The 19,118-nt window shown below is 46.2% G+C and overlaps 6 protein-coding genes across 6 annotated transcripts; 5 read left to right on the forward strand and 1 right to left on the reverse strand.

Annotated features, from left to right (window-relative positions):
• Window positions 1-185: 185 nt before the first annotated feature.
• Window positions 186-2,623, forward strand: GCG54_00010396 (uncharacterized protein; the record flags this gene model as incomplete). Its single annotated transcript, XM_045410321.1, has 2 exons — window positions 186-1,817; window positions 1,865-2,623. 2 exons carry the CDS (start codon window positions 186-188, stop codon window positions 2,621-2,623), a joined length of 2,391 nt encoding a protein of 796 aa, XP_045270219.1.
• Window positions 2,624-4,084: 1,461 nt separating this feature from the next.
• GCG54_00010397 (Leporins efflux protein lepC) lies at window positions 4,085-5,614 on the forward strand (the record flags this gene model as incomplete). The annotated part of the gene is made up of 3 exons (XM_045410322.1): window positions 4,085-4,331; window positions 4,432-4,807; window positions 4,861-5,614. The coding sequence occupies 3 exons, from the start codon at window positions 4,085-4,087 to the stop codon at window positions 5,612-5,614; spliced, it is 1,377 nt and encodes a 458-aa protein (XP_045270220.1).
• A 1,080-nt stretch (window positions 5,615-6,694) lies between these two features.
• Window positions 6,695-7,728, forward strand: GCG54_00010398 (uncharacterized protein; the record flags this gene model as incomplete). Its single annotated transcript, XM_045410323.1, has 2 exons — window positions 6,695-6,724; window positions 6,793-7,728. 2 exons carry the CDS (start codon window positions 6,695-6,697, stop codon window positions 7,726-7,728), a joined length of 966 nt encoding a protein of 321 aa, XP_045270221.1.
• A 540-nt stretch (window positions 7,729-8,268) lies between these two features.
• On the forward strand, window positions 8,269-9,716 carry GCG54_00010399 (NAD-dependent protein deacetylase SRT1; the record flags this gene model as incomplete). The annotated part of the gene is made up of 4 exons (XM_045410324.1): window positions 8,269-8,416; window positions 8,491-8,693; window positions 8,766-8,838; window positions 8,896-9,716. The coding sequence occupies 4 exons, from the start codon at window positions 8,269-8,271 to the stop codon at window positions 9,714-9,716; spliced, it is 1,245 nt and encodes a 414-aa protein (XP_045270222.1).
• Window positions 9,717-10,786: 1,070 nt separating this feature from the next.
• Window positions 10,787-11,725, reverse strand: GCG54_00010400 (uncharacterized protein; the record flags this gene model as incomplete). Its single annotated transcript, XM_045410325.1, has 2 exons — window positions 10,787-10,940; window positions 11,001-11,725. Coding segments are annotated over 2 exons (879 nt in total), but the record flags the coding sequence as incomplete, so codon positions are not given.
• Window positions 11,726-12,664: 939 nt separating this feature from the next.
• Window positions 12,665-13,980, forward strand: GCG54_00010401 (uncharacterized protein; the record flags this gene model as incomplete). Its single annotated transcript, XM_045410326.1, has 4 exons — window positions 12,665-12,914; window positions 12,977-13,300; window positions 13,353-13,568; window positions 13,622-13,980. The coding sequence occupies 4 exons, from the start codon at window positions 12,665-12,667 to the stop codon at window positions 13,978-13,980; spliced, it is 1,149 nt and encodes a 382-aa protein (XP_045270224.1).
• Between the last annotated feature and the right edge of the window lie 5,138 nt (window positions 13,981-19,118).

The following is a 19,118-nucleotide window of genomic DNA, read 5'->3' on the forward strand; positions in this document are numbered from 1 at the left end:
CAGAAAAAAGATGGAAGTTCTTCGTCTGCTGCGTTGGTTACGATCAGTCTTGCCCCCATCATCTTCAACGACCACATTATTGAGGGGCTTGCAGCGAATGTCACTGATGCGCTGAAGAAGAAGCGCTGTCGCTCACCTTTGTTGCCTGTCTCGGGAATCGCAAACGAGGTCAGGAAGGTGTGGTGATGCTGGCACGCCTTGGCATCGTAGGGCTGCTGGCCAGCTACGCCTCTGGTGCCTATGTTCAATGGCAAACTTGCGACGAAGTCTCATCCAGAAACGATCCTTTCGCCCCTACGAGCCTCGATGCGAAGTTAAGACAACTAGATGACGGAGACGAGCGCCTATCATTTCGGGTAGGGCGATGGATCGAAGAAGAAGAATGCGAGGAAATCGCCCGAATGATGCCCGCAGCGGCTCTAGAAATCCAGATGTTGGGACGATCATCGGCCTTCAGCGCAAAGACTAAAACGACATGCGCGAAGCTCAACTTTGCCAAAGGCCAGAAGTCGACCATGCGAAACCCGGCGAGTTTGCACGTCAACTTTGAAACCGATATTGGCCGCCTGCCTCCATTGTCGACATTCCATGCGACGCTGCATCTGCAGAGCAACGACTCCGAAGAGATCAGCTGCCGACAAGCAAACATAACTCCTACGCTCGATCCGACCACGATATCTGCAATTGGCTACATGGCATGGGGCATCTTCCTCTTCGTGTTTCTTGTCGGCATCCTGCGCTCCGTCTACAGTGCCCCAGTGACGTTCGACGAGGAACAGCGTTCTATACGGACGGTCCTTCCGAACGTCGGCGATTGCTTGCAGTACATCCAATTTGTCTTCCTGACTGGTGGGCTCAGCCTCCGGTATCCTGGCTTCTATCAGCCTGTGGTCAGCAACTTGAATTGGTTCTCGCTTTTCGTGGTTGGGCCTGTTACACACGGGGTAACTTATAACAAAGTCCAGGATGGAATTTACGTCATGAATGGCACGTATGGCGGTACATTTGGTCTGGAGTTGATGACCCAAATTGCAGGTGCTCCCATGACGATGGATACTTGGATCAATATGGTGGTTCTCATGGTGATTGTTGCTATCGGCTGCGCCGTGGTGATCGAGGTCGTGTGGCTCGTGAACCGTCACCGAAATTCCGATGGCGAGGTTTCTGAATCAACTGTCGGCTTGCGACACACTTTCAGCCGTGTCCTTCGAATCATACTGTCGTACTTCATGTTGCCCTTGGCGGCCCTCTCCTTTTATCAGCTGGATCACGCCTCCTTCTTGCCAGCATACCATACGTCACTCGCAGTGACACTCATTGTTGCTATGATGGGCGCGTTTATTTGGCTTCTCCGTCAAATTCCTACGCACAGTCTTGGCGTCTTGATATTCGACAGCACGAAGCGGTATAGAAGGATCGCGCCTACTGAGGACTTCAGACGACATGACGAGACCTTCATTCTCATCCTATTCGTTCTGGTTTTCGTCCGTGGCGCGGCCATCGGCGGGTTGCAGATCTCGGGCCCGGCGCAGCTGGCCGTCCTCGGCTCATGCGAGCTTCTGCTCTTGGCGAGTATTGCCGGGTTCCAGGCCTATTCTACTTTTTCCATTGGCGCGATTGCGGCAACTATGCGTCTCTGCAGTTTAATATTTATGGTGTCGTTCCTGCCGGACCTTGCGGGACACGAGACGAAAAGCGCCATCGGCTACTTGCTTCTGGCACTGCATACCGGCATGCTTCTATTGGGCTTCTTTGTCCCGGCGGTCTGCGACCTTATTGCGCTGTGCAAGACGTGGTGGAAAGCTCCAAGGCCTGACGTAGGTTGTCTGTCTACTTTTGCAATCTATCATCTAACAATATATAGGCCTACGGACTCCGACAGCTCAGACGTCGTCAGGCATCGAGAACAAACCTTTCTACAATGTACGACGCCGACAGCTCCTACGGGTTGCCCTCTGAGCACGAAACCTTCGGGGAACCTGCTGCTGGCTACCTTCACCCAACGTACCGCCCTGATAGTCCCAGCACATTGCGTCTGAATTCATCAACTACGTCAAGTCGATACTATCGCCCTCCTCGCTCACCATCGCGTGGGACGTCCATCTCCTCTTCCGATTACTATCGAAGATCCGAAAGCATTGCGTCGCCAGCTTCGTCTGCTTACCCGCCATCGAGAAGCACGTCCACATCCACCGCCCTGGCAGAGAAGCGATCCATCCAGCGTTCCGAGTCCATCATGTCGCCGGGTAGGCTATCAGAAGAATCAATAGAAGAAGAGGATTCAGCCCTTGAGCCTCAAACATCATCGGCTAAGGCCGATGGAAGGCCACTTGGTCCACGATGGAACGACTACTCGTTCCGCGAAGCCGACCTATACTACGGCGCCCCTAGACCAGCGCCCGCCACACGGGCATCTGAAGAAATTCCCCGCCCTCCTGCTCCCAAGCCATCACTTCGATCTACTTCTGGTATTTGGGCCAAGTTCACTGGCCAGCCGAGTATGGAGCACGGATTTCAGGTCGTGAGACCACCTCGACCTGAGCAGGGCTTTGTTGTTGTCAGACCAAACAGGCCAAGCAACCTCAGCAGTAGCTCAAGCTCTAGCGATGGAGAGACGAGATGATGTTAATCATTCGAGGCGGTACACGAGACTTGTTGTGTACACACACGGTTGACGTGACGCCAATTTCCTAATATCCTGGGACAATGCATGGGGAGGGGCGCAACAGAGCAGGAGAGCTCCGGATGACATACAGTACATACTTATAACCCAGCCGATAAACATATTAATCAGGCGTCTGCATTCCCAGTTACTTCAACCGTCATCACTCAATTTCCACACTTGTGCATCAGCGATGATCTATCTGCACGTCTCAATCCAGGGTTATCTATGGCCGCTGGGCAGCGCTCACCTTGCTAGAAGCAAGATGCAAACTCAACATTTGGTACTTCGATGGATGAGTTGAACTTACATACATGCACGTCTCGTCAATCGAACTTCGTCCCATCACCTCAATCCTTCTAACCCAATTTGGGATAAAATATCCAGCTGGGGCCATGATGTCGTGTCAGCCCATTTTTGGCAGGTTGTCAAGCAGCTGTGGCCATGGCATCCTGGGGCTCCATCTCAGTGGCGACCGGCGCGCGCGCGGCAGATCAGCATGGATGTGAACTGCCTAAACAGGCGCGGTCCCCGGCGACGGGGGTCCCATTGCTTTTGATGATCCTTCCCGCGGCTGTCCTGAGATGGAGATGCAGTGCGGAATGATGCCGGAACACATTTGCTGATGAGAGTGGGCGATTAAGATGAGTGTCTGAACATCTTTGAGCTGTGCTGAGAACGTTGACGTGCTGAACTTTGCATTCTTGACTTCTAGGATGACTTCGACCTCTCTCATAGAAGTGCGATGAACCCTTTGTACTCTTTTCATCGCTTCCAACATCGAGCCAACCCAGATCAGATCTGCCGCGGCTTGGGGATTCCATCGGGGGCCCCGATCTGAGCAATCAACATGGAAGGTTGCACTCGACGACCCTCCCGTCGACAGGGAATTGCCCATAAGAGAATCGGCTCACCCAATCCCCATCTCATCAGCCCATTGCCCATCGACTGAAAAAAATTCACAGCAAAACCAAAACTTGGCTGGGGCCCAATTCCGTTTCCCCACAACCCGTTGATGTTTTGTTGGTGTGAAAGGGGGCCAGGCCAGGGACCACTGGGAAATCTTTCGACAACGCCATTTCTGCTTAAGTGAGCGCAGAAAACCGAAGCAACAGCGATCGCTCTCGGAAGTATTTTGCCAATGCCGAACGCGTTTTCCGATCTCTCTTGTGTCTCTCTGTTCCACTCCATGCATGCCAATCCTACCTAATCCTCAACATTGGCTCCCCTTTCAATCACTTAAACTTTTTTCACCTTTCACTCTGATCCTTCGCGCGTCCTTTGTGTCTCGGCACCCTCTTTTTGGCGCTTTTATCGCGGCTATTGCGACTGCGACTCTTCGGAACCAGCAGCAGCATACACAAACAAGGTTCGGCGCTTGTTGCTCTAAGCCAGACCCGGCTCGGATGACCTGGCCCGGCAATGTCTTCGGCGCCGAATGAGAGCCCAAGGGGGCAGAATGAGAAGGACGACGCCGCCGCCGCCACGGCACAAGATGCCTCCGTTGTCGTCGCTGACAACGGCAGCACAAACGACAGCCCGCCGACATCCTCTTTACAAACATCACCACCAGCAGAAAAGCCCGCGGCCCTTGCTGGGCCGCCAAACGGTGGTCTACAGGCATGGCTCCACATTCTCGGGTCGTTTCTGTTGTACTTCAACACATGGGGTAAGTCTGGGATGGACGGCCGCGATGCAACACCATCGTGAGCCGGCGGGCGCATGTGCGCCTTCGCAATGGACGAGCCCTGGCTAACACAACTTCCCAGGTCTGATATCCAGCTTCGGCGCCTTTCAGGCGTACTACGCGTCTGATATCTTGCGCAACAACACCGCGTTCCAGATCTCGACCATTGGCTCTCTGCAGAACTTCCTGATGGTCTTTCTGGGCTTCATCATCGGGCCCATCTTCGACCTCGGCTACTCGCGCTACCTGCTCATCATCGGCTCGCTGCTCGTCCTCGTTGGACTTATTCTGCAAGCCTTCTGCCAGAATCTTTGGCAGTTCCTCCTCTGCCAGGGCCTCATCATCGGCATCGGGACAGGCTGCCTCTCCACTCTCGGCGTCGCCCTCCCCTCGCAATGGTTCTCGACGAGACTGCCCCTAGCCAACGGCATCGCGGCCAACGGTAGCGGCGTAGGAGGGTAAGCATCATCCCCGACTTCCTATCCCTCGCCTCAGCTAACGCATCCCCTAGCCTCGTCCTGCCCGCCCTCTTCCGCGCGATGCAGCCCAAGATAGGCTTCCGCTGGACCGTCCTCGTCTTCGCCCTCATCTCCCTCGTGACCCTCGGTGTCTCCCTCCTTGTCATCAAGACCTCCTCCCTCAAGACGCCGCCCGCGCGCCGCCCCTGGATCGACCGCTCCGTCTTCCGCGACGCGCCCTTCCTCCTCTTCCTCGGCGCCTGCTGCCTCCTCTTCCTCGGCATGTACACCCCCTACGTCTACGTCCAGTCCTACGCCCTTGACAACGCTCTCTCCTCCCCGGACGTCGCCCTCTACCTCCTCTCCATCCTCAACGGCGCCTCCATCGTCGGCCGCATCGTGCCGAATTTCATCGTGCCCTACACCGGCATCCTCAACATGATCTGCGCCGCCGTCTTCGTCATGTCGATAGCCGCGTTCTGCTTCGCCGCGACGGACAGCCAGGGCAGCTTGATCGCGGTCACGGTCGTGTACGGCTTCTTCGCGGGCACGTTCTTCGCGCTGCAGCCGACCACGTTTGTGCGGCTCACGGCCGACAAGAGCTACATGGGCACGCGGTTCGGCATGGCTTTCACGGTCATGTCGGTGGCCATCTTATTCGGGTCGCCCATTGCGGGCGCGCTGTCGAGGTCGCATGGGTATTTGAGCGGGTGGATCTGGAGCGGGTGCTGTCTGGCGGCGAGCGGAGTCACGATATTTGTTGCGAGGGGAGTTTCGGGCGGGTGGAAGATGAATAAGGTGGTTTGAGGTAGACTCTATCTGTTTATTGTAGTATAATATCATATTCTCGATGGACGTGGAATCAATTCTGTGCATGACTTGCGAGGATTCGAGAATGAACTCAGCTACACCTTCGATGATTGACAGCCCAAATCCTTCCTCCAGCCATGTCTATCTATGACTTCGTGGATGAACAAACTGCCGGAAACGAAACCGAGCACACCTTCCAAAAAGTTGAGTTGCCCGAGATCCATCCATCATCAGCCTCGCCCGCGCCCGGAGATAGGGACGCATAAGGCCACACTGCAGGAAGGCAGGCTGTACCAAACACCGAAGCTACCTACCGAAGGCTACCTTGTCATATCCGTGACTACCCGGAGATCGATCTGCTTTCGGGCCGTGACCAGGGCCCCTGCCGCAGCCCGGCAGTTTTTACCAAGCAAGGCACGCCAGCAGCTGCCAACATCACAGCCCGGAACAGACTCGGAACAACACCGTTCGATTTGAATGTGACGACAGACCTGCCTCTGATGGTGCCTGTGGGGGCGCGAGCCATGCATGGCATCTTATCAGAGGGCATTGAAGGGGGCGGGTACGCCGTTCGCTGGGAGCCGCCGCTACCCTGACTCGTCCCAAGGCTCCGCAAGGTGTAACCCGGCCTGTGTTTCTTCAGCAGCTTCGATATCCCACTCTAAGTTCTGGCTGATCTTTTGCCGGGGGAGGTATTCGTACCCGCGCTGCATGGAGCCAGGTTTTGCCTAGATACGTAGAATGAAGCTTGTAACGGCCGTGTAAGGTTGCACTGGCAGGGCTACCCGTCAAGCTTGATGGGTGATGGCGCAAAGTTTCTAGAATATGGCGGGGGATAGTGGGAGGGATGTACTGTGTAGGTATGCTGCCCCTCCCCTTTCCTTGTCTTCGTCGACTGCCGGGGAGGGAGTATATAAGGCGACCAGTCGAGGAACTTGAAGTGCGAGGAGGTCGCGTTCTCGGGAGGCTTATTGCGACTTACACGTTCTGGATATATACTGAAGAAGCCTTTTTATCATCTGGAACTTGGCATCTTCAAGGCGACATCACAATTAGTACTATCATTCTCTCTGAAAAATGTCCATCAAGACAGTAGCCGTCGTTGGTGTAAGCTAAACCCTCCCCCTCCTCCCCCTTCCCCTCCGCTTCAACGCACTCACACCCGCCTCCCACAGGCCTCAGGCCTCGTCGGCCTCCGCGTCGTCAAGTCCCTCCAGGACCACGGCTTCACCGTCACAGCCATCTCGCGCACCTCCTCAACAGCAACATTCCCCGCGGGCGTCGCGGTCCGCAAAGCCGACCTCGCCTCGGTCGAGTCGCTGACCGCCGCGTTCGCGGGCCAGGACGCCGTCGTCTCGGCCATCTCGACCGTCGCTGCCGTGGTCAAGGGCGCGCAGGACCCGCTCGTCGACGCCGCCGTCGCGGCCGGCGTGAAGCGCTTCATCCCGTCCGAGTACGGCCTCAACACGCGAAACCTCAAGGGCGAGATCCTCGGCGACTGGCTCATTGCCAAGACCGAGGCGGTGGACTACCTGATTGAGAAGGCGAAGGCGCATGAGGGGTTCACGTGGACTGGGATCGGCACGAGTTTGTTCTTTGACTGGGTGAGTTATCCTCTTTTGCTGGCTTTGAGTGATCTGCTGACGGTGGACGGGCAGAGCATCACCCGCGGCATCTACGGCATCGACCTCGCGAACAAGAGCATCGACATCTTCGACTCGGGCAACCAGAAGGTGTCGACGACGTCGCTGGTCTTCCTGGCCGAGGGCATCGCGGCCGTGCTGAAGCACCCCGACGAGACGGCCAACCAGTACATCAACATCATCGAGTTCGACGTCACGCAGAATCAGCTGCTCAAGCTGTTCGAGGAGGAGACCGGCGCCAAGTGGACGGTGAAGCACAAGACCGCCGATGAGGTCAACGAGGAGGGCAAGAGGAAGCTGGCGGCCGGCGGACGGTTCCCGTTTGAGGAGTTCCTCATCAAGTATCATTTCGCTGACGTGCCCGGCCACTCTATTCCGGAAGAGGGCAAGGCGAATAAGGTGCTGGAGCTGCCGCAGAGTGACCTGAGGGACTTCGTGAAGGGGTACATCAAGGAGAACAGCAAGTGAAATAAACTAGAAAAAGCCAGATAAAGAGTGATTTAGCATAATATCGATAAGTTAAAAGTCAGTCAAACATTACATGTGTTGGTGATGATTTACTGTAAGTTCAAATCTTCCTTACTTTATGATTCAAGACGGGTTTCGAGGTGTGGGTATTTACAGTACATGTAGGATTGTTGAGCACTAACAGACCGTTATCGTCGAGCGGGGCAACGTTCACCATGATTTCTCGCGCCAAGCCAAATCCCTCAAGCAGTTTGAGTCCATGTTGTGAATTGGCGTGAGCAGGCTGCCGCTGCTGCCTAACCGCGATTTAGTTTCCTCTTTGGAAACAAATCACGTGGGGTATTGGTCTTGTCATCTACCAAATGTCCTACGTTCTCCAAGGACATAAGTAGTGCCGTTGCAGATCCGTGGCTGACACAGATCTAGCATCTCATTCGTGCACACTCTCACGTTGTCTCATACCTTCTTTGGGGGCCTTGTGGATACCTTTCATCATCCAGCAACTCATTCGTCACGCTCTCTTTTGAGCTCAATCTCAGCATGGCGGACACCGCTCCCAAAGTTGCCGAAGAGGAACGCCGCGAGGCGCCGGATTTGGTTGAAGAAAAGGCCAGACGGCTGGCCGAGAGAATTAGGAAGAGCAAGCACTTCATTGCGTTTACTGGAGCCGGAATCTCCACGTCCGCTGGTCAGTCGATGATTGATATGGTTCTATGGCGGGACAGCATCCTCCAAACGTCTTCTAACGAGAGAGCGATGTAGGAATACCGGACTTCCGAGGCCCTGAGGGCGCGTGGACGCTCAGAGCTCAAGGGAGACAGCGGGTTGGGAAGACGACGAGTACGCTGCAAGCTATCCCGACGCCAACCCACATGGCCCTGGTTGAGCTGCAGAACAGAGGGCTGCTGAAGTACCTCGTCAGCCAGAACTGTGACGGGCTGCATAGGAGAAGCGGCATGTTGCCGGTGAGTTGCCTTGCAGCAAACGCGAATTCGCAACAATAATCACTATGAACTGCTAAACAACTTTTATAACAGGAGCGCATCTCTGAGCTGCATGGCAACAGCAACAGGGAGTACTGCAAAGATTGCGATAAAGAGTATCTGCGCGGTACAAAACCTTTCATCTCATGAGCGCCTTCTTAACCGCGTGGCTAATCATTCTCAGATTTCCGAGCTGTGTCGACATTTGAAAAGTCCATTCACGACCACCGCACCGGACGCAAGTGCGCGAGATGTGGCGGCGTCCTCCTTGACACCATCATCAACTTTGGTGAAAATCTTTGGGAGGAGCCTCTCTCACGCGCGCGCGAGAATGCAAGCAAGGCAGACTTATGTCTTGCTCTGGGTTCATCTCTGACCGTCAGCCCTGCCAACGAGATCCCGGAAACGGTCGGGAGGAAGAAGCGCAGCAGAAATGCCGCCGGTGGACAGCTCGCGATCTGCAACCTCCAAAGCACGCCGATAGACGAGCTGGCGCAGTTGCGGGTGTGGTCCACTACAGACGACCTCATGATCCGAGTCATGAAGAATCTCGACATACCAATCCCGGTGTTCATACTCCGTCGCCGGCTTTCGGTAGAGTTTCAGACGATTGGGGACGGAAGACACCAAATTACCGCCTGCGGTCTTGATGTTGACGGGACGCCGGTGACGTTCCTTCAGTCGGTCAAGCTTGCCTACAACAGGCGTGTTGCACGATCCGAGCCCTTTGTGGTCAACTTCCGCGGCGATATTGAAGTAGGGACGCAGTTTGAGCTCGAGCTTGAGTTCATGGGTCACTATGCGGAGCCGAATTTGATGGTTACGTACGACTACACGGGAAAAATGGATGAAAAGGTACTGCATCTGCTTGAGTACAATCCGGCTACTGGAGAATGGAAGACGAGTAGGTTGGTTGAGGATGCGGCAACTGATGTTCAGCAAGGGGGTGCTGGTGATGACGGAACCTATGAGGACCACTCAATCATTGATCTCACGTCAGATTGACACAACACGTCATGGTTAATTAGAACAGATGGGCTTCGAATGACAGCCAACCTGTGCAGTTGAGAATCCGTCGTTTGATCGAAAAGTAACGAGGACCTCGCTAGAGATGATCGTTGGTCAAAGTTCGGTCCTCAGGTACAGACTACATTATTTGAGAGAATCATGACAAGCTGCTTGGAGCTATCCCAATGTTATTTGTTTCCATTGTGGCCCAGGGGAGAGACTCTGTTCAAGGTCTGATAAACTAAGTTGCCCCAGACCCCGCCGCTCCGAAGGTTGATGTCTGTTGTCTAAGAGTATGACGTTGTAGAATACCCAAGAGTTATCTCTAGAGTCACGCTCGATATCTTCTGATAGCAATATGACCTCGAAAATATCCTCCAAGTCACTCTCAGTCATCTCTTCCAAACCATCCATCCGAAGACTACCGCGAGAAATTCCGTCTTTGCCACAAAAGTCGCTCTTCCCGCTGAGGAAATCAGGAAGGCTGACCCGAAAATACACCACCAATGTCCAAAATTGCAGAACAGGGTATGATGGAGTTTCGTTCGACAGACCAACGTCTGTTATTTGCCCGGGCTTCTTGATGTCAATGCCGAACAGCGTCGAAAATTTGGGTACGTAGCGATCGGAATCTGACATCGGTACCCGGGAGTAGAACCCGTCGGGTTTGTAGTGGTTCGATAACTTTCGGACCGCACCCGATGTTTCCCTCTTGTACCACGAGATCCAATAGCGAGTCTCATTCCAGGTATAGCCTCGCATAGGTTCCCTCCAGATGGGTGCGTCTAATGTTATCTGATCATGCCAACCAGCCCAGGTCCAACTTGGAAAGGCTCTCCGACGACGTGAAAGATCTCCTCCAGAAGCACTTCTGAACAGCATGAAGCGCTCTAGCCGCCCTGCCGGAAGTCCTTCCACAATATCTTGACCCAACCTGTCTTCGACACGCCGAACTATGCCTGCCAAGGCCCGAATAGTATCGCAAGGGTCGGAGAGTACTCGTGTAGTATAATGCTCAAGTATGCAAGCGTAGTCGCGGAGGGGGTTCAGAAGTTCCATTGCCAGCTTTAGGTTTTTAGGCGCGGAAAGAACGTCCCCATGTGCAGCCAGTATAGGATTGTGTGCTTGGTCGATGCAAAACTCAGAGACGTCGGCACGACGGCACCGAAAGAAGACTTCGTTTTCAAAGAAGTATAGGGCTCTGTGACTAAGGGAGGATTCCTGGAATCTTTGTACCATCTGTTAGTCTCGGTATGTTTCATGAAGATTTGAGTTACTTACGTCCATCCCCTGGTCTGGTAGACAGTGGACTCCAGCATGCCATCCAAATCCATGAAAACGGTCACAGAGATATCTGGCTGTATCACTGTGGCCTCTCTTGGCACCCGACTACCTCCGCTAAATCCAGGGAGACCAGAGTTGGCAGTATGCCCGGATGCAGCCACTGCCGTCAACCAGGATCGCTGGAATATCTTATCCATTACACTGATGCCCTGGAACAAGTCCTCTGAGTCGTCTTGTATAAGACAAAAAGCGTCAACCCAAATATATCGGATGTTCAACCGCCGAGCCAGGTCGATGGTGTCTCTGATCGTCTTCGGAATACGGGCTGATGGTTCCAAGGAATTCCGCTTCAGGAATCGTGAAAGGTTGGCCCTTGTCATTCTGACAGTAGAAATGCCGCCCCAGACATAGCTCAGTGCTATGTAAGGCTGCAAATCATTTACTTCAACCAGGCAAAGGTCATGTACATCGATCAAGCGCAAGACTTCCAGCCCCGGGTATGCTTCTGAGAATGATTTCGTCTCCTGCCCGCAAGTAGAGGAGTGATCTGTTTCACAAGCAGAAATCCATCGACTGATGCGTTCAAAGTCGATGAACTGCTCAATTCTCGGTCGAAGCAAGACTCTTGCCTGAAAGGTGTCAAGACTTTCCACTTGTTCTCCGGCGAAGCAGATGATGCATCTGCGGCTGCCGTAAACGTAGAACGCACCACTGGCGGCTGGTCCTAGATCTTCTGACCAACATATGAACACCTCCTGCCACTCATCGTTGAGGGCCGGGATGGATTCCAGGTGTACGGCCTGCGTTACTACTTGACAAAACGGGCAGTCACTGGCAGCAATACGCATGAGGTTACCCAGTGGGAAAGACGCCAAGCGGTCCAAGAGAGGTTCTCTGCGAGCCAAACTTCGAAAGGGAATGTCCCTACAATACTTGCACAACGGCTGCATCGCAAAATCCGTTGAGCTGACAGTGGATCATTCAAGGCTCCCTCATGCTGGCTCTCAAGACCATGATAATGGAAAAAAGGTTTTTAATTTCACTCCACTCTTCGGTAGTGTAATGATTGGATGGCACATTTAGCGTGTCTATCGTTGGCCAATTGAAAACGTGGATTGCAGTCAGGAATGCGCTTAGATGGAGTCACAAAAGTGTTCGGTACAACGTAAGCCGATGAATCTGATGAAGAATCTATTGATCCCGCAGCTATCCTCTTAGCAGCTAACACAGAGAAAATGGTCGATGACTTAATGTAACGCATATCACAAGGAAGAGACCAAAGGTATATGTGCAACAACTTTTCGAAGACACAATCAATTCAAGGGTCCATCGCAACTAATCCCCGAAAATGGTCCGGTCGTTGCGGATACCCCAAACTGAAATCCATCATCAGACGACGATCATGACCAATGAGGGCAATTGTGAGCCAATTCCGAGTCGCCAGAGCTGTTGCATTTTAGCTTTCGGCCCCCCATCCCGGCACCACTGTCGCTGAAGATACGTGGCTAGAGCGGGGCGTTGGACGAGTAAGCCACGGAGGCCATCTCCGATGATGCCAGATTGTCAACTCCATAAAGCTGAACGCTGGGGACTGGAGTTCTCCATTCTGCATGCTAATTGTTTTTGAAAAGCTTCGAAAGCATTGCCAATGAGTCGCGGTCATGGGTATCCCTACGGAATTAGTCGGCAGTCTCCCCCGACCGGAGGCGTTGCAAAAAACATACGCGGACTACGACGCTGGGAAAATCTTCAAAGGTCAACTCGAGAAGGCCCAGGATGCGGCTGTGAAAGACTCGATCGATCGGTTGAAACAAACTGGCGAGACCTTCGTTAGCGATGGTGAACAGCGAGCAAGCTCTTTCGCGACGTATCCGATCACGGATACCTTGAACGGAACAGGTCTTGCTGAAGGTCAGCAACTACCTCATGACTTCCATCAACATAATGAGGAGACTTGAGCTGAAACCAACTAGGACTTGCTGGGGATGGCCAATTGTTTGCCTATTTCGACGACGGCCACCACCGTCAACTTCCTCGCCTCACACAGGGTCCATTCAGGTACAAAACCTATGCGTACGAAAACTTCAAAAAGTCACAAGCATTCTCTGGGGGTCATGAGATGAAGACTGCTGTTATTGCTCCTAGCATGCTGTACCTCCTGTATCCTCTGAAAGGCGATATTGAAGGGTACAACAGGGAGCAGTTCACTCATGACCTGGTCAAGGAGTGTGAGAAGGACATTCGGGGATGTTTTGCGGCTGGGGCCAAGAGAGTGTCGATCGATTTCACAGAGGGCCGTAAGTAAATGGACTACTGGTTATGTGTTATGAAGCGCTAATAACGGCCCAGGATTGGCGGCGAAGAAGGACCCTAGAAACCCCTGGACAAATGAGGATCTACTTCAAACGTTCGTGGACCTTATCAACCAAGTCCTCGGCAAGTTCACTGCTGAGGAGCGGGCAAACATCGGGCTTCACACCTGCCCTGGTGGGGACTGCGACTCTGTCCACTCTGCTGACGTGCCGTATCATTCACTTCTCCCATCGCTTTTCAAAGTCAACGCAGGTTTGTGACCTCATGCCTCAAGTCTTCGAACGTTATCATGCTGACATACAAAGGATACTTCCTGATACAACTATCCACTGAGAAGGACAAGCCAACAGTTTGGAAAGAAATCGGGCAGAACATTCGCAAGGATGCCAACGGCGTCAAACAAGTTGCCTTCATCGGCGTCACGAACCCGCTTGACCCTCGAGTTGAGACTGCGGAGGATATTGCTTATGAACTGTGCGAAGCAGCGAAGTACATCCCGGTTGATCAGCTGGGTGCGACGGATGATTGTGGCTTCAGCCCGTTCAGTATCGACCTGAAGCCAAAGTATGTCAAGGGCCCAGACTTTGCGAGGGACATTGCCTTCGAAAAGATTGCCAATAGGGTCAAGGGGGCGAAAATTGCCTCCGAGAGACTGGGTATCTAGAATGGTATCCCGTGATGGAATTTATGCCCACGTAACATCGAGCCTATCACTTTCTTATTGCTGAGGTCTTTTCCTTTTGAAATACCGTAGTGTCGACACTCAAACAACGTGCCAATGATGCGCGCCAAAAGGTCAAGACTACTCCAACTAGATTAATACGGACAATCTTGTACAGACGCCCGGTTCCTCAGGTCTCTGCTCCGAAGAAAGCACAGCATTGTGATCCGTCACTCTCGATATATTACCCAAGGAACATACGGGGGATTCCGATGATGTAGAAAACATGTAAGTTGACGTTGCTGTTGCGAGCCTTTTAAACCCTGTCGAAATTCAAAGGAGCGTCAATGACTGACGGCGAATCGATAGTTTTCGATGTTCTTTGGTGTAAATTGATGAAAGCGGCTTGACAGCAAAACATCGGCCAGAGCACGAGATCCCGTTAAGAGCCTGCCATTTGTAGACCACGAGTCACACGGAGACGAATAGCCTCCAAACGACGACGATGTCAAATGCTGGAAGTTTAAGATGGCATGTTACGTATTGAAGTGCCTCTTGAATGTTCATTATGTGAAGCCATGTAAACGCGAACATACTCTATACCTGAATACCATTTGCACACCCATAGTGTCACGGAAAGCGTTGGATCGCAATTGCGAGATGTATGAGAAGCTTCAAATAATCTAAGCTTATGCATGGCTGTTGGTCTCACAGGACCAGCTAGCTAGTAAGGGTCACTGTGGGCAGTAAATATCGTATTATATTGACTGCGTTAGTAGTGATATGTATGAGGTTAACTACGTTAGAGGTAGTAGCTATGATCGCAGCGTTGATCGCGGAGGGTAGTGCTTTATATAATTGCTGATTACGTAAGGTGCGCTTAGCTTAATTAATACTATAATAAGCTAGTATTACTAATACTAGTAACTTTCTCTTTTTATTAGTATTAATATAGTTAATAGTAACTATAGTATAGTTTAAAAAGAAGTTATTAAACAATATATAATATAAAAAGTAGTAATTACTAGTAATTATAGTAATTACTTATAACCCCTACTATAGTAATTACTTTATAACTATTACTTAATCCTATTTTAGGTTAGTACTAGTGATTAGTACTACTTAGGCTTATATAACTTATCCCTCTATCTATATTATTACTAAGTTTATATTAAGGAAGTATATAAGGTATTAATTAGGTTTTACTTTAGTAAAGGTATTAGTAAGGTTATTATTGCTATTAATCTATTATATTTTATATAGCTTATAGCATTTATATAACTACTATAGAGCTATAATATTAATTATTAAATACTTCTCTTTTATAGAGCTTAGCTTAATAAAGTATTTATATAGTAAGTATAAGTTAGTATAGATAATAGTAGGTATTAGAGGTAGGCTAAGCTATTTAGTAATTATTTAGAGGGTTATAGAGATAGTATAAGCTATATTAACGCTAGTAACTATACTATAGACCTTAGAGGTTAGTACGCTTTAAGTAACTTACTTACTCTTTATTAAACTAAAGTGGATAATATTACTATTAATTATGAATTTATTCTTATTAGAAGGGGTTTTATTAGTAAGAATAATAGTGAAGCTAAGTTATAATATAAGGTTAGTATTATTAGTAAATAAGCTATTAATAAAGATAAGGAGTTTAGTAGTTAATAAGTTAATAAGTATAAATATTAATCTTTATACTAATAAATCTATCTACTACTATAGTTATATATTAAGGGCTTTAATATTATTAAGTAAGAGGTTTTAGTACTAAGTAGTAGTTAATAGATTATAGTATACCTTAAACTAGTATATTAATATAATATATATACTATATATATATTATTTAATATATTACTTCTTAATAGTATTAGGGGTAGTATTAGTATTAATAAGGGTAAGCTTCTTACTTTAGCCCTTCTAGTAGAAAATAATTATACCTAACTTATTAATATTAATAATATTACTATTAAACGTTAGTAGTTAGTTAATAGTAAGTTATTACTTAGTTTTTACTATAAATAAGGCTTTAGTTAGAGCTTTATCTTTATAAGCTGAGAATTTAGTATTAGTAAGGCTTAAAATATTATTAGTTTATATACTAATAACTATAAAGTTAGGGTTAACTATTAAAAGGACTAAAAGGTAGAGGTTATAGCTTAAAGTAACTATCTAGAGAACTTCTCTATAGTAATAGCTATATATAGCTTACTAATAAGTGCTAGCCTTAGTAATATTATAGAGTAGCTTAATAACTCTTATAATAATACCTTCTAAGTATTAGTTATAAATCTAAATAAGTAAGTATATTAGGATCGTTCTATTAAGCTTTATTACTAATTAGATATATACCTATATTATATTATAAAGCTAAAGGATCTTATTAAAAAGTAGTAACTATAGTATAATAGTGAGGATAAGGTATTAGCTTATATACTATATTATTAGTAACTATATTAAGATCACTTCTTTACTATTATTAATATATCTTTAAATAATAAAATAAGACTTCTTATAAGGCTTATTAGTATTCTTACCTTTAATTTTATTAACTATTTATAATTAGAAGATATAGATATTTATATACTTAATAGGGTTATATATAATTATCTTAAAGATACCTTAATTAATAAGTCCCTTAACTTCAGCCTTATTAGATTACTTAAAAGGGTAGTTAGGTATATTAATTTTACCTACTTTATAGAGCTATATAGCTAGGTTGAGGTTAATATATTCCTTATTAGTTAAAAAGACTTTATTAGTAGTAAAGAATATAGTAGTAGTATTAATATTATTAACCTCTAGTGTGAAGTTAATACTAGGGGTAGGGTTAATATTAACTATCTTCACTATAAGTATCTATCTTTATAAACTTTAGTATAGCTTATCTAAAGGTAGCCTTAAGCGTTCTTCTCCCTTATAAGGCTAGCTATATTAGTATAGTAGTAGTAGTATTAGTATCTATAATCTTTTTTAGTCTTCTTTTATTAATATTACTAATACCTTAGAGGTATTTAGTAGATAGTTAGTATTAATAATATCTTTATCTAAGTTATTATAAAAAGGCTTAATATAGGTTAATTAAAATATTCTTAGTCTATAAGATAGGTTAAATATATAGTCCTCCCTATTAATAGAGAGAAGTTTATATAGACTAGCTTAACCCTCATTCTTATATTATATAAGAATATCTAACTATAGTAGGAGGGCAAGTATTAATAATATATTTAGGCTATTATAGAGGGTAAAGGTATTAGAGACTTATTACTTAGCGTATATATAGTAGAGTTTATTAATAGCTTTTTATATAGCTTCTTAATACTTTATAATACCTAAAGATAGTATTAAATCCTTAGTTACTTAAAAGTAGGTACTAAAGATAAGTAAGGTTAGGATTAAACTATTAAGCTTAGTAGTATTATTAATAGTCTTAATAGTTATCTATAAGGCTTACTTATAAGGGATAGAAAGGTTTTTAGTATAAATAATATTATAAGTATAGTATAGAGTAGTATAGTAATATTTAACCTTACTAATATTATAATAAGCCTTAATAAGGACTTCTTTAATAGTGATTACTAAGGTATAAATAGTATACTTAAATTTATAGCTATAGAAGTTAGTACTAATATCTATAGTAATAAAGTTAAGAGGGCCTTAGTAGATATTAATTTAGTATATATATAGAGCCTCCTAAATATATTAAGCTAATAGATCTTTAAAGAAATAGGCTATATTAAAGCTAGTAGTATTATTAATAATATAGAGCATTAGCTTATTACTATTAAGATATATAATATCTATAAAGATCTTATAGTTAAACTTATAGTTATTATATAAGGTGAATCTAAACCTTTTAGGTTAACTAGCGTGGAGTTAATAGTATTAGTAGACCTTAGTTAGATAAATAAGGAGGCTTTTATTAACCTTATACCTAGCCTTAATAAGGATATATTAAAGTCTAGTAACTAATAAGTAGCTAAAATAGTAGTAGAGTTATTAAAGTTTAACCTCACTAAGGTAGTAGTAAGTAACTAACTATTCCTATTAGAGAAGTATCTAGGGATACCTTTATTTATAGATAACTAAAACTCTAAGGTCTCTCTACTTTATAATATTATTAAGGTTATTAAATATAACTTCTATCTTATCTATATTATAAAAGTAGTATAGAAAGGGTATATTTATTAGTATAATGTAAAAGGTAATAAGACTAAGTAGTATAAAGATTTTAATAGATCTTAAGGAGTAAATAAGGTTACTAAGGCTAAATCTAATAATAGCTACTTTTATAGTATTAACTTTAAGGTTTAATATTAATTATTAAAGTATAAAGACCTAAAGCTAGCCTACTATTAAATATTTAGAGGTATTAGTATTAAGTAGGATACCTTAGAAGATTATTAATCTATACCTTCCCTTAAGAGAGAACTATAAGGTATATTCTTTAAGCTTAACTATAGTATATAGATCCTACTTAGTAGTAATATAGAAGGTAGTATTATTACTTAATATATTAATAACTTTAAAGCTATTAAAAGTGATATTAGTAAAGTGAAAAGTGAGAAATTATTAATTTTTATTATCTAAGCTATCTAACCTATATTAGCTATCTTTAGTATTAAAATTATTAATATTAAGAGTGCTAAAGTAGTTTAATATATTATTATTATAGCTATTAATAAGAAGGTTATTAATACCTTTAATACCTTTATACTATATTAGAAAGTAATTAAAGGTAGGGGTAGAGGTATCCTTATTAATATATATTTACTTAAAGTAGTTAAAAGCTTTATAGTAATCTTTAGTAAGGTGCTTTATTAATTAGTAACCTATCTTACTATAAATATAGTACTTCTTTTTAGATTTAGGAAGTATAAGTTAAAAGTAATATTAACTATAAGGTGCGTATAGGTGATAGCTAAATTAAGAGCTATAACTATAGCTATTATATTAATAATTAGTCTAATACTAATTATTAATAAGAGCTAGATTTATTATAAAGTACTTATAAGCTTAGCTTTATATTATAATACTAATAGATAATTAAAGCTAGTTAGTAACACTCTTATAGTCCTTAGTAAGGCTTATAAGAGTATAGTTATACTTAAGTATACCTCAGTAAGTACTAAGAACTT

The sequence above is a fragment of the Colletotrichum gloeosporioides genome, assembly GCF_011800055.1.
Source record: "Colletotrichum gloeosporioides strain Lc1 chromosome Unknown consensus_8, whole genome shotgun sequence".
Lineage (NCBI taxonomy): Eukaryota > Fungi > Ascomycota > Sordariomycetes > Glomerellales > Glomerellaceae > Colletotrichum > Colletotrichum gloeosporioides.